This window comes from Molossus molossus, unplaced genomic scaffold (genome assembly GCF_014108415.1).
Source record: "Molossus molossus isolate mMolMol1 unplaced genomic scaffold, mMolMol1.p scaffold_m16_p_4, whole genome shotgun sequence".
Classification (NCBI taxonomy): Eukaryota; Metazoa; Chordata; class Mammalia; order Chiroptera; family Molossidae; genus Molossus; species Molossus molossus.
The window spans coordinates 61,090,684-61,115,844 of NW_023425377.1; the positions used below are offsets into that span (position 1 = coordinate 61,090,684).

At 42.2% G+C, this 25,161-nt stretch overlaps 1 protein-coding gene across 1 annotated transcript; it reads left to right on the forward strand.

Annotated features, from left to right (window-relative positions):
* Positions 1 to 12,557: 12,557 nt before the first annotated feature.
* Positions 12,558 to 24,310, forward strand: STC1 (stanniocalcin 1). Its single transcript, XM_036241106.1, has 4 exons — positions 12,558 to 12,870; positions 14,915 to 15,057; positions 15,706 to 15,917; positions 22,610 to 24,310. The coding sequence occupies exons 1-4, from the start codon at positions 12,753 to 12,755 to the stop codon at positions 22,878 to 22,880; spliced, it is 744 nt and encodes a 247-aa protein (XP_036096999.1). The 5' UTR covers positions 12,558 to 12,752; the 3' UTR covers positions 22,881 to 24,310.
* The last annotated feature ends 851 nt before the right edge of the window (positions 24,311 to 25,161 follow it).

The following is a 25,161-nucleotide window of genomic DNA, read 5'->3' on the forward strand; positions in this document are numbered from 1 at the left end:
AATAGTTTTAGGAAATTACATTGAAGTCATTAAATGCAAGGTATTTTTCTGGTCAGAATTTGATTCAGGAATAAGCATGTGCCTCAATCTAGTCCAATAAGCCAGGAGGAGTGTGCCAAGGGCTTCTGGAAACTATTTACTCACTCTCAATTCTAAGCAAGTAAAAGATACAAACTCTTACTTCTGGATACCAGGAAGTACTAATGTGACAGCAGAAGCAACTATAACCATTTTGTCCCCATAAAGAAAATAGTCTGTAGATAAAACCAACCCACAGAGGAAGACACAGCTAAAATAATACAGAATAATGAAGACAGAATCCTTAGAATAAAGTTAACCTGAAGACAGGTATTTCTAGAACTCTAGTTAGAAGAGTCTATACACATCTTGTTTTTGTTTTTTTTAAAGTAAATTTGAATTAGATTCTGTTATGTGCAGCTGAAGATAGCCTACCTTACACACTTGACCTCTCAACAGCACTTAACAATTAACTATTTCCTTCTTCATGAAACCATTCTCTTTCTTTGATTTTGTTGACTGTACCCTCTTATCTCTCTGGATTCATCTTTTAAATCTCCTTTATAACCTCCTCCTCCTCCACCCAACCATTTCATGTGTGATTTCCACAAACCTTTCATTTTTGGCTTTCTTTGATTCTAATTCAACACTTTATTTTAAATAATCTCAAGCGCTTCCATGGTTTCTGCCCCTTGACAAGGGCCAAATTTATAACTCTAGCTCAGGTTCTCTTTCTGACATTTAAATTAATCTATCCAGCCATCTACTCAAAACCTCCCATTAGACATCTTAGCATCTTAATTCAGTTAAAAACTGACATCATTATTTTGCATTCACACACAAAAAACTCTCTCCCACTAGTGTTCCTCAGTAAATGTCACACTCATCCATCCAATTCAAGATAGAAACCCAGAAATTATCTTTGAATCTTCTCTCTCTCTCTCTCTCTCTCTCTCTCTCTCTCTCTCTCTCTCTCTCTCCTCCCCAATATATGCCTACCTCCCCAAACATCAATTACCTGGTGGTCCCATTGATTCAATATCCTACATGTCTCTTGAATCCATTCATTTTTGTCCAACCCCACTATCATTGTAATCCAAACATCATTCATTATCACTGATCTCCTATGAATGTACATATTCTACATTAGTTCTCAACCAACCTATTCTTTATGCTGTAGTATTAAATACACATTTTTTAAATAAAAATCTTATCAACAACACTTGCTGGCTTACATCCCTTTAATGGTTTCTCAATGCTTTAGGAAAGACTTGAAAAATCTTAATACAGACCACAAAATCATGCTTGACTTAGTCCCATCTAACCTCTATGGTTTCATCTAATAACACTCTTCCTCTCCCTAAGTTTCACATATTGTACATCTTTCAGTTCCTCGGACCTACCATACTGCATCTCAGGACGGCCATGCACGTTGTTTCCTCTTACGAGAAACCTCTTTTATTTCACACAGTTCCACATCAGGGTGAATAACTGGAAGGCATCATGCATAGAGCATAAGGCCATGATTGGTGATCCTTAGAGTTGTACAGCCCAACCACCCTGCCCCCACTGGCCCCACTATTGCCCAGCTACATCTTAGTTACTGTTCAGATTTCAGCTTAAACATCTCCTCTTCTAGGAAACCTTCTCTGACCACCCTCCCAGGTTCATTCTGATTATTGTCTTAAATTTTTTAGTTGCAACACTTACACATTCATGACTACTTGTTTATGCTAGCCTGTAACTGCCACTTACACAAACTAATGATATTAACAGTGGTTGGAACATAATGGTATATATAAGAATATGGTTAGATGTTTATCCTCAAACACATCAAATGCTTATTTAACATTTAGTACATTTTTCCCTATTCCTGATGATGCTCTTGGTTTAGACATAGTGTGAAATAAAAGTAAAATAATAAGGATAATCCTTTCAATTTTAATAACTTGGCTTTTAAACTTGTCATTTCACATAGTTGTAGAGCCTGAAGCTTATATATGTGTAAATTTCTGTTCTCTCTATAACCCTCCCAAAAAGGGACATAAGAAGGCCATAACTATACATAGCCTTATAATCCAGACCAAAGACCTCACTAATGGAGAATCAACTATTTAGATGGCACAAAGATGCCTTTCTATGGAAGTGGTGCTTTTAAAAGTTAGATTTTACCAGGTATACACCCACTACATTACATATGAATGGGGAGAGGCTTAAGCTTAGAATTTCTCCAGAAATCTTGAAGAGTGAGGACTTGGACTCCTCAAGTAAGCAGCAGTAATTGCTGTAACTCTAAAGATCTTTTCTTTAAGTAGAGAGAAAGCCAAGAAATCATTGCACTCTCCCAGACTCATCAAAGCAGCCATTGTGCTGCTTCACTCCTTTTTCAAGACAAGAAAATAACCCTCAATCAGTGTTTGAGCCATTCCCTAGCAAGGGGCAAGAGCAATTTCAATTGGATCAGGAGAGGCACAGACAAGGGCAGCCCAGCTGATGTTGTTTGGCTGCAGTATTTTGGGTAGCCAGTAGCAAATCCAGCAACGATTACTAGAAGAAGCAGTGTGGTGAGATAGCCAATGAGGAGCTGAACTCTGCAGAGAAATTCCAGAAGAATATCTCCAAAAGAGAAATTCCCAAATCCCAGCACTCCTCAATATCTGGGTGCAGCCTGGCCTGACAACCCTGAATCACTGGTAGCAAGAGGAAGACATGAGTTGGAGGAGAAATAGCATTCAGGAGAGCTTGTGCTCCCTTCCTCCCCATTCTGCTCCCACAGGCAGTTTGGAAGAGTTTTGATTGGTTGAAGTAGAGTTTTCAAGAACCTAAAGACAAACACATGCTATTTGCTTCCTAAATATACTTATATCTGAATAAAGTGTTTTAGTTTTCTTCTACATAATACCTTTTGTGAGAATCACATGTGCTAGACTCAGACAGGCCCAATATTGAATCAAAACACAACTTCTTAATGGCTGTGCTTCTTTGTAGCTAGAATATGCATAATAATACCTGTGTTATACCATTGTTGTGAAGATTAAATAAGATATGTCAAACACCGAAAGTCCTGTAGATACTCAGTAATAGTAGGTTCAACTAGGAATATAGCTGTAAAGTAGGGAGCTTGAACCTCACTGGTGTGGCTCAGTGGACTGAGCATTGTCCCATGGACTGAGAGGTCCCAGTTCAATTCCTGGTCAGGGCACATGCCCAGGTTTCCAGCTTGATCCCCAGTGGAGGGCATGCATGAAGCAGCCTATCGATGTTTCCTTCTCACATCAAATTTTCTGTCTCTCTTTCCTTCCCTCTCTCTCTAAAAAATCAATAAAAAAAATACTTTTAAAAAGAGGGGGGAGTTTGAAGTTGCAGAGAGATAAAGCTGGTTCACAGCAGCACCAAGGGAAACTTAGAGAAGGTGAGTGGCAGTTAATTGGTTTAAAACCAGCATTCTTCAAAGTTAGTTTCAAGGTACACTAGTCCTACAGGATATTAATAAGTAGTACTCATTTTCTAAAAAGCTGTGTGAATAATACATTTGAGAAACATTAGATTATATAATTTAAAAGCTTTCTTATTGCAGGATTTCTGGGTGACTTTAATATGCTGATGCTCATGGGAACCCCCCCTAAATGGATTTGAGCATAGGGCCCTTTTTTCTTGGTACATTTCATAGGACTATTGCCTTTTGAAACATACTCTAGAAACTGCTGGTTTAAATGAATGGATCTCTGGGTCCTGTCTGAACTCATTCTTAAACCAAAACCTCAAAACCAACTTATTCATTAGGCATTGTAGGATTGTCAACATAAGAAACATTCACACCTGCAGAGAATATTTATGAGTTTATTTGAGGCATACTGACAGCAATTGCTAGGAAGCAAAATTTCAACAGATTGAGAAAATGTTCCAGAGCATAAACATTTTGCAGCTTACTTTATACTTAGAATAAAAGGAAGAGATGTAAGGAGAAATACCGATTAAATTCATTGGTGGTATATTAAGGAGGTGGGAAAAAGCAAAGTGGAGAGAACTCTGGGATTGGAATAAAAGGCAAAACAGAAACTCATAGTTCTTTTACACTGGTAGGTTTAGGCTAGTTAACAATCAACATCTACAGCACACAGAAATGTAGGCAACAAGATAATAATGAGAGGTTTTTGTGGTCTCTGCTCTGGTGCCTGGTCACTGTGTCTTGAGAGGTCTGGAAAAGAAAAGACTGCTCTGATATTTCAAAGATATGTTATCTTAGAAGGAAAGAACAATAGACAGGATCACTTAAATACTGACCTTTGTCAAGGAAGCTATAGACCTAGGACATGACAACTCCCCATGACCCACTTTTAGATAGGATTTTTTATGTTCAGACCATCTTATGTCATTACTTTCCATCTCAGTTTGTAGGGCTCACCATGCTGGCCTCTCCTGAGATTGTCAGGTTTAGTATGTGGCCTCACAGGATGGTGCCCAGTTACTATGAGCTCTTCACGCTCTTAAAGATGAATGAGAACTGGGGAGAAAATGTGCTTGTTTCAAAAGAAAAAGTACAATATGAAATCTGAAACAGATATCTACAAAATCTAACATGGCAACTAGTCAAATGATGTTCAACACATCATATATAATTACAGAAAAATATACTTTTCACGGAATGAGGGTGCATTGTGACATGTTTGTTATGCTATAATTCAGGGGTTCCATTAGAAAGAGAGCCTAGCTGTTTAAAAGGCTATACCTTTAAATCCTGTACATACACTGTATGATGTACACACACACACACACACACACACACACACACACACACACACAAAGTGGGGCTGGAGAAGTTTCAATTAAGAATCAAAATTATAACCCAAGCCCCTGGCATGAACATAGCAGTCAGATTCAGTCACTTAGAAGTGAGGTAGGTTGGGGGTCCCCCCACACACATACATTCCACAAGCCCTCAGTGCCCAATGAGTCAGTGGGTTTGGATTCTCAACCACGTACCAAATCCTTTTTGACCATAGCCACACAATCCCGCAGCAAAACACAACTTCTTCTGGATAAATCTGCCCTCACCCTGCGAAAAACTGTTCAAGGCACCTGTTTCACAGGTGATGGCTTTTCAATCATGTCTTCTAAGAGGATCTGTGGGCTTTCAGTGGTTCTTTCCAATTCATGGCAAAGGGCAACATTCTAAGGAGTGGGGGAAGGGGTATGACATGGACTGAAAGAAAATCTCAGAGGTTCTAAAGGTCTTCAAAAGAAATTTCATTTGTTTGAAAGGAGATGCACTAGGAGAGGTAGAAATTCCCAGAGCCTTGTGGACAGAAGGCAGGTCCCTCACATTCAGTTCAGGGTCAGCCTGGGCTAAGATAGGAGCTTGTACATGAGGACAACTGAGTCATAAGAGATCCAGATTCTGTATCTGTGTGCCTTTCTCTATGGCCTGGAAAGACGTCAAGACTCAAAGACTAAATCTAAACTATCAGTCCATTTCTCTACTTCTTTGGAGGAAAAAAAAAGAGGAGAGAGATGCTATGACTACAAAAGACCAAGACGTTGACCCTTTCTTCAAATCAAGCTGTTTTTCAAGGTCTGTTTAATATCTCATTTCTAATCTTTGACTTTAACAGTGTGGCCCATTTCTCGTTGCTTTCCGTATTGCAAAGTCTTCTGTGAGTGCTCTAAATACCAACTGGAGAATGAAGCACACACACAGAGCACGCCACACATGCTCAGAAAGCTGCCCTGCCTTGTTACTCTTCTAACAAGAGAAAATGTAAAGACAATGAATTACAACCATGTGAAAAATTATTATAAGTACAAATATGAAAAGAAGCAATTAAATATGAAAATTTGCTGTCTGCAAAGAATATCCCACTGTTCCACAATCTTTTGAACTAAATGTCCTTGTCTTAGCAGAGTGACTCCCCTGATGACATTTTTGCCTTAAAAGGTTTCACCACTTTCTCCAAAGCTGTAGCCTTTTCTCTCTCTTCCTCCCTTCTTATTATTGTCACTAGAGAATGCAGAATAACATGTTCAAGAAAATGCTTGCCTTGAGGCCACAGAGTGTGTTTCCTTTGCACTTGGATTTCCATTTATTCCACTAAATTTTCTTACAATTAATTTTAAAAAGGGCTGAGAGAGTTCATTTCCCAAACAGCTGACAAAAAACATGTTCCATGAAAGCAAACAAAATGGCACGTGGTGACCATTTTGCTACCATGATAAAAGCCTTACAGTTTACATTCTGACTTTGCATTCTGCACTTTATTACTCTGCTAGAGTAATCGTAATATGTTGATACTCCCATGATACCCATCCAAAGCCAGGAACTGGTTTATCTTAATTGCACTTTAGCCTAAAGCATATTAAGTGCAACTTGATTATAAAATGCATTTGAATTGCCATAATAAATTTCTTAGCAAGATTTCCAAACATCAAGTAAAAAAAAATTTATAAACTCCTAGTCTGGCCCCTTTGCTGACTTGCCAGGTAACTTTGTATAAAAGCTGCTCCCTCTCCCATCCCCCATTCTCAGCCAATAAACTAGTAATAATAGATTTGTCTGGCACTCAGGAATGGCTTCAGGACACTTTTTTATACTAGGACAGCATTTTTCAGATGACAAGCTGGCTTTAGGATAAATATGTCAGTATGATGCTTCAGTGCAGTTGCTGGAGTGGATTTTTTTTTTTTATCTCTAGTTCACAAGCTCATTGTTACCATCCATCAGTCTCACTCCTTACAGCTCACAGTGTAACACTGTATATCTGCTGCCTTGCATTCAGGTTCATGTCGCCACATCTTCCCACACTACACTGTCTGTAATTTCACAGCACTAACACCACTGCAGGCTCAGTGTGCTTAAAGAGTACACACCGAGGGGTGGATTGGTTGGCTGCAAGGGTTACACCCTGGTCTCTAACGGGAGGGGTTTGTATTAAGCGCCAGGTGGAAGGCTTTCTCACATGTGTGTAGTGTGACAGGCCTGCCCCAGCCCTCAAGCATTCCAAACCAGTCCCTGCATCTACCAGAGAGCAGATGTCTTCTTCACAAAGGGGTTTGAGAGCAAAACCAAGAAGCAGGAGATTACTCATGCACAGGTATGCCCCACTTTACCTCCCACACTCCGCTGGAGGACTTCTAAGCAATAGGATAGGCATAAAAAAGTGTCAGAAATAGAGAGAATAGTTATTCAGCTTTGACCTCTGTCTGCAGACCACTGGAAGAAAGAATGTTAAGTAGAAAAACAGGTCACAGACATTTTGTTTTCTTCACTAATGAGAAGCAATGTTCACTACCACCTGGAAATGCAGCCCTTTTTTAAACCAGGGATTTAAAGTTAACCCACATGTGTTGTCTGATATATCATATTATCCTCCTTGAACAGTTAGGTACAGATATTATCCTCCCCTTAGCCTTGGGACAGAATACTTAAGAAACTCACCTGCACCCTGATTCCCTATTAGGCAATAATAGGATGGTGTATAGAATGTTATATACTGCAATATTTTCAAATGTGCCAGACCATGTTAGTGTGTAAGCTTACCAGCTAAATTACCAGAGAGTGGCCTAGATCACGAACATAAGTTATCTCCCTAAAAAGCATCCTGATGATGGCCTGTAACAATGGCCAATCTAACATAGCTTGACTCACTTCTTCTTTTTTTTTTAATCTTTATTGTTGAAAGTATTACAGATGTCCCCCCCCCTTTTTTTCCCATTGACCCTCTCCTCCCTGTCCCACCCCCCTCCTGCTTTCCCCACACTATTGTCTGTGTCCATTGGTTATGTCTATTTGCATATAAGTTCTTGGTTTATCTCTGCCCTACCTCCCCACCTACCTTCCCTCTGAGGTTTGTCAGTCTGTTCCCTACTTCCATGTCTCTAGATCTATTTTGACCAACAGCTTATTTTGTTCATGATATTCCATAAATAAGTGAGATCATGTGGACTCACTTCTTTTTTAATGTAAAAGAAAATTCTTGTCCTCGTCCTCGTTGGTTGGTTCGAGCGCCCTCATGTGTCTCCATAGCATAATGTCACTTTGTCTGCCAAAGGGCTACTGGTAATGGCAGCTCCAATGACACACATGTCATATCCTCTTAGAACTTGTTTCAGGAGCTTGTGTGGAACTGAAGATCTGCCAGCTGCCCTGGAACTCCGAATCTGTGCTCCCTGACATAAAGTAACATTGTAACTTACAGCTGAAAAAAATGAGAAGCCAGTTTTCACAGGAGTAGAGGCTAATTTCAACTTGCCTGTTCTGGGTTAACATATAAGGTCATCCTATCTCTTTCTTTTTCCTCCTGCCACACCCCCACCCTGAGGGGCAGTGCTTTCAGCATACATGCTCCCTCCTCCTCTGTGGTGCTCACTACTGAAGGATCCAAGCCACTTCTATAATAAGCAATCACAGGAGACCTAGCCCCCCTTCCTGTGGGAAGAGAGGGTAGCATTTAATTTCTCACAGATAAGAAATGTCTGCGGTGATGCCTGGCATGGACTTGATAGACACCCAGAAAATGCTAATTGAATCCAAACCTGTAAACTCAACTCCAATCCATTTGCTGTATTATATTTCCAGAAAACAGACATTCTTCCTCAAATGCAATATTTCTGCATTAAGAAACAGCTTGGGAATTCATGGAGCACAGGAAAAGGTCACACATTTCCCTGCACTTCCCTCAACGCCTGACCTCACACCAGGTACTCAGGAACCCTCCATAAGGGGTGGAGTGGGGGGAGTTTGCCCTCTTCATCCATCCTCTAGCTTTCTTTCTCAGGCAGACTTTAAAGCAATCAAAGACATATAAAAAGGCAAAGATTCACACAGAAATTTGAGACTGCACACAGAAAATCTGGTATCTTCATATAAAATGAAAACAAAAATTTTCCCCTCATCTTTCTCCTTTTCCCTTTCTCTTTTTTAGAGCTTAGGAAGGCATGACTCAACAGTCCAACAGGGCAGTCAGGCCAGAATTCCCAAAAAAGAATGACAATGACACTCCAACCTTGGTCTCTATGTCAGACCAACCTTGACAGGCCTTGTATTCTGTTAACAGCAAAAGACACGTCTACCAAGAAACCGTGCTCCTGGGCTCCTCTCAGCAATAAAGGCAAAGAGCCATTCACTGCTTAGTTTTAAGCTAGCCAAATCCAACAAAGCCCCAGAGATTTTTTTGGCTTAATCTTCTCACTGAACTCATACCAGCCTTGCACAGGCACAACCAGGGCATCATTACCCAGCCTTAGATTTTGGCAGCCTCTCCCACCCACTTCTTTGCACATTCCCTGCTCCAAAGCAGTGGCAAAATCTCTTCTCCCCTCCCACCACTGCACATAGGGGCACCTCCAACTCACAAAGCCAGGCTTGGTACGGCCCTTCATCTATCTTCAGCCCAGTCAAGTCTTTTGTTAGGTATGTCTACTACCTAAACAGAATGCCAGAAACTGCCTGCATAATGGAGGTGCTAGATAGTCTTGTCAACTAAAAATCATAACCAATAAATGAAGAAGGAATGTACATCATCTCCATTATCATTAAACTAGGAGAAAGGGTATTTTCCCAATAGAATTCTTAGGTTAATTGAGATTTTCCATTTTTTTTAAATATCTCTCTTATTTTTCCTCTCTTCCTTTCCTACTGCTACATCATTGTCCAGGACCTCATCAACATAAACTGACATTACTAACTAATCTTATAACCTTCATTCTTTTCTTCTCCAAAACCATCATAAGTATGATCAAAAGATCTTCCCCAAACACTAATCTCAACACATCACTTAATGATTCCTACTCAAGAACCCTTACTGACCCCTGTTGCTTGCAGGATCAGATCTGAATTCTGAAATCTGATATTCAAATTCCTCTATATTTCCTTATAACCCACTCCCCAGGAAAAGTTACCGAAGAACTGGACATTACCTGCAGAGCTCCAAAGAGTCTTCTATCATTGCTAAATTAAAGTTTAAGACAGTAACTCAATAACTGTGAACGGCTGAATATCCATGAACTCCTATGAAGAAACTTGACATTGGGTGTTTCTACTTAAACTCTAAAATGCACTGAAATTATTTATATGCAAACCAACATAGATGACTACTATTGGATTTCTTCAGATGACAGGCTGTCTGTCATTGTGAGACACTTTGCACACCCAGCAGTGAACATCCAGGCACATGACAGTAAGGGAGTGAAATAAGGAGGAACAATCAATCAACATCAGAGAAAACACAAACCATATCCTGACATTTGTGGAACAATGTCTTCTGCTGTGAGCACCAGGGAAAAAGAATGTGGGTGGTGGGAAGTAAGTCATGGTAAGCCAGTAGACCAACACAGGTAAAGTCCAACAAGATAAAAACAGCACTACATTTACCAGTGAAGAAAGGTTAAGGAGGTAGAGAATGCTAAGGAATTAAAATCAAGACCCTGGGGAAAAAATGCATGCATCTATTTTCTTCTTCTTGTACAACAGAACATTCAACTATACATTGCCATACATCTACCACTCCTGCCTAAAAGCAGCAAAATCAACCTCTGAGATTTTCAGAACTTGACCTTTTTTTAAAAGGAAATTTTATAACTTTTCCCTAAATTCTTGAAAAGCAATAAATAACAGCAGTTCACATCTTTCCCTCGCTGACCCTTCCTTGAAGATCCTTGCATGAAGCCTTCCTCGCATTTATAACCAATGTTGACCATGCCCTTCTCTTATCACACAAGGTTCTGACATCCTGAACCTTCAGGAGATATGATAAACCTGCAAGTTGACCATCTTCCCAACTTGACTGCAAGTACCTCCGTGACAAGGATCATTACTCTTCCTTCCTCTTATCTCTTCTCTTTTACCCCCTCAACTCAACCCCAAGCATTCAGCCTAGACCATACTTAAGAAATATCGATCAGGTTAGTTAATATCATTGAAATGTACTTATTATTTCATGGAAATTGAAATTTTTCTTTTTTCCTAAGATAATTTCTTTATCCTTTATTTCTTCTATCTCTTCATGCTTTCCAAACAACCCTCTTGTTTGTAAGGAGGGTTATAATCACTCAGCAAGTCCACTCCCCACACACAAATAGAACTGATTCTTGATTTGTACTTAATAGAGTTGATACTCTTTCTTCAACCGTTGCCTGAAGATTTTAGGATTTAGACTGAAACCACTGGCTGACTCTGTTTCTTTCAAGATTATCCTACCTGTGTCTGTATGAATCTCCAATGGCCCCTTCTCATTTACCTCCTGAAAATTTTTAAGGGATTTTTTTGCTTAATCCCTTCACTTTACCCTAATGACCACCTCTCCACCCTGATAAATCCTATCCTGGATTATTAACTTCCTTCACAAATTAGGGACAAGCTCCACTGTTGCCTACAGCCCACTTATAAGAAAATGTGAGCTTCTACCTAGGCACGACCTGTGATGCAGCTGTAATTTTCCCATTAAGTCTAGAGCTTTTCAGTCTTCTCTCCTACACATTCTGGGCTTTTCTTGCCCCTTCCTCCTAGTCCTGCCGCCACACCCACCCCTCCTCCCACCCCCCAAGAAATGAACTGGTTTCCCCAGCAGGTTTAGTCTTGCATTGGCTGGCTTATTGTTTCAATGTGATTATGAAGTTGCTGGGCTTGAACACAACGTCTTCCTTCTAAGTGTAGTGTATGTAGGAGTGCATGTGTGTAGTCATGATAGATTACTAACACTCCTGGAGTTGGCAATCCTACTGGTGAGTAAGAAGATGGAGTCAAGGTTCATTTGTGTGACTAGAGAATCATGGTGTTAGAGGCCTAAGGAAGCTAGACTCCATCCTTGACATTTCACAGATTTGAAAACAAAGGTAGAGCAAGGTAAAGAGGCTTGCCCATGGCCGTAGGGGTGAGCAATAGGAAGTTTGACAGCTCAGAGCTGTCATGTCCCTGTTCATCAGGGCCCTTCCACTTTTATATGTCCCTCCTTGAGGGCTCCTATATGTGAGTGAGAGCTCAAAATACTCACATACAATCAAAATGCATCCCAGACCTGCGAACATATATGTGCTGAGAAGATGGGGATGTAGTGTGTATGTAGCTTACAACACAGAGAATGTGCTATTAAAATTAGAGTCAATCTGCTACAATGAGGTTGAATGAAAATTCAAAGAGTGCACAATCCTCCATCCTGCTCTTGCTACCCAATCCCAACCCCCAGCTCATTTTTTAAAAAGATGGATAGATTTCCAAAGCACCTTGTTGAGATTGTCATATGATTTTCCTTTAGTTCAAGCAATATGAAGTTATCCCTTAATTCCATGAAAATAGCTTTTTCACACATCCATGCACACTCAGTCACACACACATATGAAACATTGGCAGCAGGTACTTTTAATTTGCTGGAAAATATTTCTAAGAAGTCAAACAGCTCCAGCTCAATGAGCTTGCCCTCCGATTGGCTACCCAGACCAGTTGAGGGACCTGATTGGTCCCTGATCCTAAGGACCGATAAGAACGGCTATAAAACCCCTGGGTGCAGCTCTTGGGCCCCCAGTTTGCAAAAGCCAGAGGTGCAAGAAGCAGCGACTGCAGCCACAGCAGCAGCAGCGGAAGCGTCAGCAGGAGCAGCATCACCAGCAACAAAAAAATCCTCATCAAATCCTCACCTAGGCTTTCAGTGTATCCAGATCCACATCTTCCCTCAAGCCGGGAGAGGGAAAGAGGAAAGGGGGGGAGGAAAAAAAAAACCAACAACTTAGCGGAAACTTCTCAGAGAATGCTCCAAAACTCAGCAGTGCTTCTGGTGCTGGTGATCAGTGCTTCTGCAACCCATGAGACGGAGCAGAATGATTCTGTGAGCTCCAGGAAATCCCGGGTGGCAGCTCAGAACTCAGGTAAGCGGCAAACCCAGGACCGGTTTCTCCCCCAAAGAGCTGTCCTCATTTGCCTCTCACTTTTGCAACTGTGTCTGTGAAGGCTGATCTTGATAATAAATGTGCTTCATGCCTGATGGCAATAAACTGCCAGTGTAATCCAATAGCCTTAGGAAGTGGAGCTCCTTTGTTTAATAAATTGCACGCAACTAACGAAGAAGCTGGGCGCTCTGCTGAGGGTATTTCATTGCATAAGCCTAGCCTGATTGCCTGAAATCTGGCACGTACCCTCTTGGGGGGGAGGGGGCGGGGGGAAAGGCTTGAATGTTGGCATGCTTCAAAGCGCTCTCTATACTTTCCAGAAGCTGAAGCTGATCTTAAGGTGAGACATGATTTGGCTGATGCCCCTCTTTCTTCACCCTTAGGACCCTATAACTTGACTTCCCCACCCCTTCAGAGAGCACACTGAAACCTCCCTCTGCAGACTGCTTTACGGAACCATAGCCCTCAAGTCTGACAAATCCAGAGCAGATTCAGAGACAACCCTACACATCCCACCCCCAACACTGCTCCTCCTCTTCCTCCCGGCTCTCTCTCAGGCTCCATTCAGTCGCCCATGCAGCCCATGACCAGAGAGCCCCTTGAAAAGGAGTATTTGTGAACCGTAGCAGCTGTTTCTCCAAGGAGAAGGTATCACTCTAGTCCTGACTCCTGGAGCAGTTAATTGAGTATTAGCTTGGCCTCGAAAGGAAAAGAGTCCTTAGGAAGCCAGCATTGACACCTCTCTCTGCCTTTTGACTTCGCTAGTCTGCCTTGCTCCTCGTCCATTGCTGCCCTCACTCCCCCCACTGTCAGCAAAGATGGGCTCGCAGGTGTCTAAATGCAGCAGACTACGCTCCCCTCGCAAGAGCAGGTCCCTGCCGCGACAAGGGCTTTGCTTCACTTCCTTTTGTACTTAGTTGCTATAGAGATGCAGTGATTCACAATTCGAGCTTGCCTAAAACAATAGCAACCCTAATGCATATTAAAACTGCTTAAAGCAAAGTTATAATTTGAACCCGTGAAAATATATAATTAGGGAAATGACTTGTAACATCCCAGAGGCTGCGGGTGGTGGGAGGGGGAGGGGAAGCCTAACCGAACCATGCTTTTGATCTCAGAGGAGAATCCTATGGTATGAAGGCTGAAGATCATTTCTTGTCGAGCTGCCTGCCAGAACACCCCCCTTCTGTAGGAGAGAAATTACTTTTATGGGAGATCTTATCCAGAATGTAGAAAGCCTCATGCAAGTTCTTTGCGGTTTTCTTCCAGTCTTGCACAAGGGGTGCCTTGGTCTTTTTATTCCATACCTGTTTCTCTCTCTCTCTCTCTCTCTCTCTCTCTCTCTCTCTCTCTCTCTCTCTCTCTCTCTCTCTCTCTCAAATGGCTTTTAATATAAGAAACATGCATATTTCTAAGCACTGTCCTATGGTGAGGGGGTTGGGGTGGAACCTGAATGGATCAGATTCCTTTCTGCCAATATGAAGGTAAGTTAAAAGCCCTAATTCGGAAGGGATTCCTGGCAAATTCTTCTCTGCCATTTAGACTATAATTCCATCTTTATTACTCTGGAGTGCATTTTCGGGAGCCAAATGGACTCCCTGGCCCTTCTACCTCCTAACCCTGACCACCAGCCACTGCTTTTGCCTCCCATGCTTTCAGGCTCTAAGTGATGCCCTTTGGCTCCGCAGAGCTGCTTCAAGCACTGTGCATCCCACGGACTCCAACCTTCCTCTCCGGCCACCCAAACTGTGTGGTAATGGTGAGACCAGAGCATGTAGCTCAGAGGGAAAACACATTCTCTCTCCTTCAAGTGCCCTGGCTCTTATAAGCCAAAGGGATCTGCCTGACCCCTTGCCTTCTCACCACCCACCCCTCTCTGAATGAGTCTGTCTCCTGGCCCTATCACAGATATCCACTATAAGTTCTTTTGACCCCATGTCCTTGAATTTTTCCACCATACCAGCTTGATCCCTTGGAACCACCCTCACTGTCTGACCAGATTGGATGGACTTGTCTCTTTCAGCTGAAGTGGTTCGCTGCCTCAACAGTGCTCTGCAGGTTGGCTGTGGGGCTTTTGCTTGCCTGGAAAACTCCACCTGTGACACAGATGGGATGTATGACATCTGTAAATCCTTCTTGTACAGTGCTGCTAAATTTGACACTCAGGTAATGAGACCTTGACCCTTATATTTAACAGTGTGTTAGACTATTCATCTTAGGAACCAGTCTTGCAGGGAACCACCTCTCCTTCCTGGCCTCTCCACTCTAAATTCTCATCTCCAGTGAGTTTACACACACACACACACACACATCTTTGGCCTGAATATAGATTGTGTAGAAGACACTCCTCCCAGTGTAAGGCACAGCTGTAACACGCTGACAGAGACTGTCTTATAAGGCAGGGGTGACAAGCAGAAAACTTTGCCTCTTCAAGAGGAAAGAAAAATGTTCTTCTAACAAAGAAGTCCTTCTCACTGTATGACCTACCATACTAACTTGTCGTTTGAGTTATCAAAGTCTCAAACCCAAGTATACAAGGCCATAGTATGGCTAGTTTTAAACTGCAGGGTGGTTGTTTATGGTTCCTCTTTTTTTTTCTCGTCTCATTTTATTTCTGTGGAGCTCAGTTCTCAAAGTAGTCTCAAGGATTAGGGACTTTTTTTATTCTGGCCACGCATACAATTTTCTTATTGTAAGGACATGCAGATGGCCAAAATACAGTACCAAGAGCCCCCTGAAGTTCCATACATTGTGTGTCCTGTCCTCTCTTGTCAGCTCGAGTTAAGCTTTTCCTCCTACCCCTTTCCTTGGCAGGGAAAAGCATTTGTCAAAGAGAGCTTGAAGTGCATTGCCAACGGAGTCACAGCCAAGGTCTTCCTCGCCATTCGGAGGTGTTCCACTTTCCAGAGGATGATTGCCGAGGTGCAGGAGGAGTGCTACAGCAAGCTGAACGTGTGCAGCATCGCCAAGCGGAACCCCGAAGCCATCACTGAAGTCGTCCAGCTGCCCAATCACTTCTCCAACAGGTACAAAATGAGTCCACTTTTTTGCAATTAGGGTGGAAAAGGGAGTGGTTGGCTAGCAGAGCCAGACACAGAAGAGGGTTTAAACTGCTACAGTCATGCTCTTATTTTAGCTTGCAGTCTTCCCAGCTTTTGCAGGAAAAATGTGTTTGTGATTGGTCGTGACAGGTTAAACAGGGTGGATTTTTTATTTTTTTATTCTTTTTTACTGTTATAGGAAAAGTCTTCCCATGCAGCTAATAGAAAGCTTCATTTGCAGCATCCCTGGGTACATTTTCATGGTCAGTTTCTTTCCATAAGCCTGAAGGGAATTATGAAATTTATGGAAACAAGCTTTTGAGACATCAAATTTGGCTGAATGACTATGCACAGTACAATTGACCATTATAAAAAACGCTGGTCAAATGTCATAATGCAGTCTTTTAAGCCTGCATGCATTTTGAGTCAGCCCCAAGCCCAATCAGACATTTCCCCAGGTAGCCCAGAGCAAGCCATTTCACTTCACATGGACTGACATCTCCTTTGTATTTAGATGATTTCCATGTCCCCTTCCAGGCCAATCCTCTAGCCCTAGATTTCCTGGAATGATGTTCCTGGAATGACTGCCCAGATCGCATTCTCATCTTAGCATTCTAAGCCACTGAGCTGGTAATATCTAAGCATCATGCTTTTCTGTGACCCTGACATAGTCTTCACCAGCCAGGAGTGAACACCTAACCCATGAGAGGGCTAATATCTTCATTCCATGGTTAGGTGAAAGGTTCCCAGCAAGACCTGGGCATCCCCATCTATGATCAAGTTAAGAGAGATACTGATGGGGCTGGCATGAAGGTATGGCAGGGGCAGTGCCAGCCTGTCAAGTTCAATCTACTATGATGTCGCCCTGGACTAAAACTTGATTCCCAGTCTTGAAGTGCTATAATTTTTTGTCTCTCCAAACAAATCCACAGAAATTCACAAAGATCAGTCCTAGCCATGTTACTCAGAACACCTGGGAGCTAATGCAGACTTCACCTGATTAGTTTGCTAGCCAGGTGCTGCCACCCTTCTTCAGATAATGGCAACAGCCTTCTGGGGCTTCCCAGCAATTTCAGCATGTACAGAAGGCGCTGGAAGATGGGGGAAGTAGCCCCTCCTTCAGGAAAGGTTAAGACCCTGACCTTAAAACTTTGTAAAATTTCAGATTCACTCTTAACTACAGGTCAGTGCTCTTCAGAACCTGGTGTCAATTTATAAAGATAAATTTTTGTCTTTGAAAGCCACTTTGCCATGGGTCCTAACTGATTTTCTCAGAACAGGAAATCAAACCCAGCCTTTATCTCAAATGGCCTTTCTCTTCATATTGACCTTGGTCTTAAAATTCTCCTAGGAAGATTCTTATTACATCTGGGAAGAAAAAAGAACCTGGCTAATTGTTGGCGACATCCTTCACCATAAGGAAGAGAAATAAAGAATTCTTAGTCTGACATGGGGCTAGGGATAAGGATGCTGTTTGTGTAGCAGCTAGGGGGAAGGGGTATGTTAGCAAAGCCATTATTGTAAGTGTTGATCTTTAAGGATCTGGTGACACTTCATGTTCTATATAATGTTGCATGTAACTAATTGAGGCAATACTAATCTATTTCAAGTGAAGCAGCACCCTTCGTTATGAAGGGAGAGGTCTTATGGAAAGGAGGCACAGATTCTGGACTGGTGATCCTAACTAAGAAGAGACTAGTAATGGTTTTAATCAGGCCATTATTACTTTAAATTAATGCTTTCTTCTCACCACCTTTAGAAAATGGTCACATCTCCTTCTTTAATCTTAGGGGGGAATCACAGGTATTAGGAAAGTCAGGGGGGAAAATGGCCACCTCTGAAAGACTAGAACCTTCCATGCAACTCTTACCCTTCTCCAATTATTTCACTTCAACTGGCTAACATTATTCCTGCTGAGAACTGTAGAGATTTCCGGTTCCATTCTGGGCTTGATTTGCTCTATTTAGCGCCTCACTCTCCTGAAACATCCTGCTTTCCCAGCCTCTGTCCCACCATAGATACATGCTAACTTGTGCCAACTGGCACAGAATTGCAAAAGGAAGTAGTTACAGGTTCATTCCACCTTCCTGTGACTTATCTAGCTTGAGATTTGGGCCTGGGAGAATCCAAAAGCCTGTGACTGGACCAGGAGCCAGAACAGGGAAGTTTTCCATGAGATAAATGCACTTAGAAGAGAAAGGATAGCTGAAGTTTCCCCCTGGCCGAATTTGCAAACTATACTTTCAACCAGGAGGGAAGCAAGCAAAACTGATTAGGCAGGTTGGATAGTGTGAGGCTTGGGAAGGAATTAGACCAATCCACATCCAGAGTGGGAAAACTGACGATGCTTCCAGCTCTCTAGGGCATGGATTGGGAACAGGAAACAGAAGAATAATATTGATCAAGGGAAACAAAGGACTATTTATAAACCTTCACACAGAACGTTCCTAGGCAGTATGTGTGTATTTGGGTAAGCATGGCTGAAACAGTAGCTATGGAGAATATCTGATCTTATTCTTTACCAGAAAAAAAAAAAAAAAAGTTAGTGTTGGAATTTTTAAAGTAGGAAGGAAGAAATATGATTTAAAAAGTCCTTCTCGGTAGGGAGATCCAAACACTAAGCCCATCAAGTCTTTGCAGCAGATCCCCACCACTCCCATAAAGAGGGAAGAAAGAGCCCTGGCCGGTTTGGCTCAGCGGTTAGAGCGTCGGCCTGCGGTCTTGAGAGACCCGGGTTCGGTTCCCGCTAAGGGCACGTACCTCGGTTGCAGTTTGTCCCTGGCCCTGGTCGGTTGTGCGGGTGGCAGCCACTCAATGTGTTCCTTTCACATCGATGTTTCTCTCTGTCTCTGTTCCTCTCTCTCCCTCCCACTCTACCTGAACAAAAAATGGAAAAATGTCCTCGGGTGAGGATAAAAAAAAAAAGAGGAAAGAAAGAACTCTTAAATAGTCTAACTTTCTCTGCAAAGGATAGGCCTTAGACAGAGCTGCACTCTTTTTTATTTTATTAAATTGACAAGGAACATATGTATCAAATCATTATAAACATAACATGTCACAGCTAAAGATTACCATAGAGGTTATCTAAACTAACTGCCTCATTTTACTGATTAAAGAACAGAGGCCCAGAGAAGGAAGTGACCTACTGAAGGTCACACAGCTGGTAACTTATAGAGTTGGGCCTAGAACTCACATGGCCTTGAACAAGCTATTTGATTTCTGCTTCACAAATGGCAGCCAGGCCCAGCCAGTGTGTCAGTGGTTGAGCATTGTCCCATGCACTAGGAGGTCCCCGGTTCGATTTCCAGTCAGGGCACATGCCCAGGTTGTGGGCTCAATCCCCAGTGTGGGGGGCCATGCAGGAGGCAGGTGATCTATGTTTTTCTCTCATTGACATTTCTATCTCTCCTTCTCCCTTCCTCTCTCTGAAATCAATAATAAATATATATATATTTATTTAAACAACAAATATATATATATATATATATATATATATTTTTTTTTTTTTAAATGGCAGCCAGTAAAGCCTACAGGATACATCCACAATCCAAAACTAGAATACCAAGTAGAATTGAATAAATGTGCCCCAGGTTGATCAACAATTAGATTTGTGTACATTCTCTCCTCAAATAGAAGACACATCTTATTTGGTACAAGACAGTGCTCAGTAAACATGTGAATTACTAAACTTTTACTGGAGACACAATAACTTCGATAGGCTCACTTAGTGGCATATAGATAGGAAAGGTCTAGCTCATGATCTCACACAGTCCCAGAGGTCAATGCCACACTCCAGCCCTAAATGGAGTTGCCTAGGATGAACCTGTGTCTTGCTCTGGCAAATGGAAAACCTGACAGGTTTTCACATTTGGGAGAGCTGTTAATGGAGCCGTGAGCATGTTCTGTTCCAAGGCACTCTCTTAGCCTGCCCTTGTTGAGTTAGTAAAGTTCCATGAGAGAAGTTAAGGGTAGATGTGGGAGGAGTCACTAAAAGCAATCAGGCTGGCAAGGGCCACAATCAAGAAACACCAAGCACAGGTGTCTATCTGTGCTAGCAGAGAAAGCAACACTAAAGTCAGGAGCCCTCGGAGAAGGAGAGTGGGTGTGACTCACCTGGCCTCAAAGAGGCAAGGCTGGCTACAGAAGCTATTTCGTTACTGGTATTAGACTTCTTCAGCCAGACAAGAGCTTTATCTAAGGAAAGACCATCTTCTCCAACCCATTTGAGAGGTCATCTGGTGTGTATGGTTCTTTCTAGAAGTGGAATAGTTAACTTCCAGGTTATAAAGTCCTTATTGGGGCACAGGGAAGTGAGGGTCAGAAACCTCATTCTCTGGGATCTAATCACCCTCTGAACTGGACACAGAAATCCAGGGGACCCATGACCTAGCAGAACCCACAACTAAAGAGATGCCTGAGGATCTATGTGGGTATGTAGACTTCTGACGCTCTTAATACAAAGTAGATTCTCAGTTTTTCCAAAACCATTTTTCCCCACTTACCCATTCAAGTGAGATGTGCTTTGACTCATGTGCTTTATAATTCCAAAGAGTTAGAAAATGTGTTTTTATGCCAGAGAACCTCAATTTTAACAACAGCTGGATATAACCCCACCTTGCGGGTGAGGTGGGGCAGGACGGTATCTGAGACCCAGACAGAACACTTCTCTTTCGGTCCCAGTATTCATTCTGCTCACTCACAGGAGGGTGACTGCTTTGCTTCATTACCCATGTTCCACCCTATTTACCGCACACCCTTGAAAGGACCTCTCTGGGGGGTTAAGTTATTCTGGAAAGATGTTTGATCGTGTGCTCTGTGAGGTGAGTTAAAAATAAACAGGTTTTTTTTCACAGAAGATCTGGTGGCCCCAGCAGCCCTCAGGTCCCTCTGAGGAAAGGGTCTCTCCACATAAATACTGCAGATCACTGTCATCAGGACAGTCTCCTATTAGTGAACACGGAGCTAATGGATTTTGACAACTGTCACCACCTCAAAATGAAGCAAACACATCCCAACTCAAATTTGAAAATACCTGAACTGAACTGTCTTCCCAAAGGACAGGATAAATAATTTATATGTTGTAACTATTAGCTTCAGTGTTTGGGCTGCTTAAAGGACTTGCACCAAAGATGAAGGTAATTTACATCAAGCACAAGGTTTTGGGTAAAACTTACCAGAACTACACATCATTTTTCTTGTAGGAATCATGACTTATGGGAGAGCATTATATTTTGTAAAGCTCCATTTCCTCTGTGACCACAAAATTAAATCAACAGATCAATAGTGAGTGGGCAATATTGCCCTACAATGCAGGCACATGAAGGATATAGAGAACAAGGACACAAACCCTGCCTTCAGTAGATTAGAGTCTAACCAGGACAAGAAAACCATCAAATGCTGACCTGTGTAACACTAACCAAGTATCTATAGGACGTCCAATAATAGAAGAGGCCAGCGAAAGCTAGACTGGTCAGAGAAGGTGTCCTGGAATTAGTGAAGCATGAACCATTAAAGACCACTGATCTTTCCATTTAAACACCCTCACTGTCCAGTGATTGGCCCTCTCACTATAATAGACCTTTGGAGAACACACACTGAAGACAGAAGATTCCTTTTAAGACAGAAGTTGAGGTAGAATATGTACTTATATGCCTATATATCTGAACACAAATCCCCAAGGAAAAGGAAAATTGCAAAGAGGCATCAAAGTAACTACAAATTTATGTACAATGACTATTTTAATTTATTTTATTGAATTTATTGGGGTGACATTGGATAATAAAATTATAGAGGTTTCAGGTGTACAATTCTATAATATATCATCTGTACATTGTATTGTGTGTTCCCCACCCCAAGTCAAGTCTCCACCCCTCATTATTTATCCCCCTTTACCCTCTTCTACCTCCCAAGCCCTCCTTCTGCTCTGTAATCACCATACTGTTGTCTGCGTCTATGAGGTTTTTGCTTAATCCTTTCACCTTTGCAACAGTATGGATGGACCTGGAGACTAGTATGTTATACTCTTGTATGCATAAGCCAGACAGAGGAAGACAAGTACTATATGATTTCACTCATATGTGGAATCTAAAGAAAAAAATAAACTAACAAAACAGAAACAGACTCCTAGATAGAAAACAGACTGACAGCTGTCAGAGGGGAGGGGGTTACGGGGCTGGGTGGAAAAGGTGAAGGGATGTGCAATGACTATTAACATGTGTCAAGTGTTGGACTCACCTCATATTTGACCTCATATTAGTCCTGCATCTACCACTAACACAATGTGTGACCTTAGACAAGTCACTTCAGCTGTCCCACCTTAGCTTCTCTGTAAAATGAGATAATGAAAAATAGTCACTAAATGATCTCTATAATCCCAAATAGCTCTATAATTATTTCTAAAACTTTTACACATCATCATCAGCCTACTCTCCAAAGTAAATTCCCTGAGCTCTAAACATGAAGACAGACCTGTCTCTCATTGTGTCGTAAATCCAGGAAGCACTCAAACTAAGACCCTGAACAACAATTAGAAGCCAAAGCAACTATCAGCTGATGAACTATTTGGGTTTGCCTCATCTGATTATTTGGGACAGGTGTTGGCTGGAGCCCTGATGAAAGCCCAGTCTTACCTTGCTCTCACTGAATGCCTGACTCCCATGCTCTCTTTCCCAATGCAGATACTATAACAGGCTTGTCCGAAGCCTACTGGAATGTGACGGAGACACCGTCAGCACAATCAGAGACAGCCTGATGGAGAAAATTGGGCCCAACATGGCCAGCCTCTTCCACATCCTGCAGACAGATCACTGTGCCCAAACACACCCACGAGCTGACTTCAACAGGAGGCGCACCAATGAGCCACAGAAGCTGAAAGTCCTCCTCAGGAACCTCCGAGGTGAGGTGGCCTCTCCCTCCCACATCAAACGCACCTCCCATGAGAGTGCATAACCAGGGAGAGGTGTTCACAACCTCACCAAACTAGTGTCATTTAAGGGTGTTCACACACCAACTTTGAGTGGACTGTGCCTGGTTTGATTTTTTTTTAAGTAGTTCCTATTTTCTAGCCCCCTTAAAGAAAAATTGCATGAAACTAGGCTTCTGTAACCAATATCCCAACATTCCGTGATGGCAGCATTCCCACCAACAGAATATGTGTGATCTTTCTGCCTCTCCTCAGGAGAAAAAGCCCTCTTTCATCACTTTCCTCTGCCATGTCTTTTCCCAGCCCCCCTCAAAACTACTCTCAAACACAACATGTTCATGTAATTCCCCAGTCACTGTAATTTGAAGATGTGGAGCCCTTTAGAATGGTTGCCCCAATAGAGTTAGCTGATAAGAAGCAACTTAATTTAAATGCATGTCTTAAATGCTCATAAAGATGTTAAATGGAATTCGTGTTATGAATCTGTGCTGGCCATGGACGAATATGAATGTCATGTTTGAATTCTTGATCTCTCATGAGCTAGTGTCTTATGGTCTTGATCCTCCAATGTCTAATTTCCTTTCCAACACATTTACCAAATTTCTCAAGCCTGGCTCTCCAACCAGGCTTTGAGCCTGCCTCTTCTTTGCATTTAATGAAAAACAAAAAGCTAACATCTTTATGTACTGTAACTGCTCAGAGCTTTAAAGTATCTTTAACAATTGTCTTAAAACCAGAGAATCTTAAGGTCTAACTGTGGAATATAAATAGCTGAAAACTAATGTACTGTACATAAATTTCCAGAGGACTCTGCTTAAACAAAGCAGTATATAATAACTTTATTGCATATAGATTTAGTTTTGTAACTTAGCTTTATTTTTCTTTCCTGGGAATGGAATAACTATCTCAATTCCAAATATCCACATAAATGCTCCTTGTGGCCTTTTTTATAACTAAGGGGGTATAAGTAGTTTTAGTCAACATCAAAACTTAAGATGGGCCTGTATGAGATAGAAAAAACAAACAGGTTTATCTGAAGGACCCCAGGTAAGATGTTAATCTCCCAGCCCACCTCAAACCAGAGGCTATTCTTGACTTATCCTGAAACAGCTCTGTCACATCCAACTGGAATGACAGGAACCAAAAAGAGCACCCCTTTGGCTTGGACCACTAAGAATGCAAGAAGGCCTACTATACCTTGGGACGTAGCAGTTCTTAACTCGCCACCTTTCATCAGTGCCTAGTACTCTGGCAAACTGATGATCGGGTGGGAGACTTTTCATGAAATCAATCAGGAATGAGTCAATGAGCCTTGGGTCTTTAGTTTGGGGGACTTGGTGCCGAGGGGGTATAAATAACCCTGGGCTGTCCAGCCTTAATAGACTCCTCTTACATTTTGTCATGTAGCACGCTGCCTGCCAAAGTAGTCCTGGCAGCTGGGCCATCTCTGTAGGATTGCCAAAATAAGAGAGAGAGAGAGAGAGAGAGAGAGAGAGAGAGAGAGAGAGAGAGAGAGAGAGAAGAGGGAAAAAAGAGCTGGTGGTTGGATCATTTCTGCCGTGATGTTTACAAGATGGCGACCACCTAAGCCAAATGATGAACCTATCTATGAACAACAGTAGTTTCTCAGGGTCACTGTCCTTGAACCCAACAGTCCCTTATGAGCATCACTGCCCACCAAAGGTCAATGTCAAGAGAGGAGGAGGGAGGAGGGGTAGGACTGTAGGGGCCACTCCAAACTCACTTAGGTAGAAACTATTGGTGCTTGACTCTCACTAGGCTAAACTCAAGATTTGACCGAATCGAGTGATAGGGATCCTGGTGGGAGGAGGGAGGGCACATCTCCAGAAAAATGAAAAGCAATACAACTTTACCATAAAGCCTTTAAAACCAGTAACATGCTGCTCAAGAACCAAGAACGATTGCAGCAGACCCAGCAGCAGCAGCACAAGCATTGCCGCCTTTGTCCCCACACAGCCTCTAAGCGTGCTGACATCAGATTGTTAAGAGCATTTTTATACTCAGAACTGCCCTATCCCCAGGTCCCCAAACATATGGACACTGCCTTAGCCTCTTGGAAATCAGGTAGACCATATTCTAAGTTGACCTTTCCCCTCCCTCCCTACTCCATCCCCTAGCCCCAGGCAACGCTGACTTCTCCAAACCAGAAAAGCTATTAAAGTGTGTGTTGTGTCCATTTTGCAAACCCACAAAACCAGGACCCCAATGCAACAAGTAGTACATGAGTATTCCTAGCAAAATTCTCTCTTCAGTCCAATAGATTCTCTTTTTTTTTTTTTTTTTTTG

Excerpts from the sequence above, each read along its gene's own strand:
- STC1 (XM_036241106.1), top strand. The coding sequence starts at position 12,753 with ATGCTCCAAAACTCAGCAGTGCTTCTGGTGCTGGTGATCAGTGCTTCT. Across the intron at positions 12,871-14,914 it reads GGTGGCAGCTCAGAACTCAG|CTGAAGTGGTTCGCTGCCTC; the intron begins GTAAGCGGCAAA and ends TGTCTCTTTCAG. Across the intron at positions 15,918-22,609 it reads CCCAATCACTTCTCCAACAG|ATACTATAACAGGCTTGTCC; the intron begins GTACAAAATGAG and ends TTCCCAATGCAG.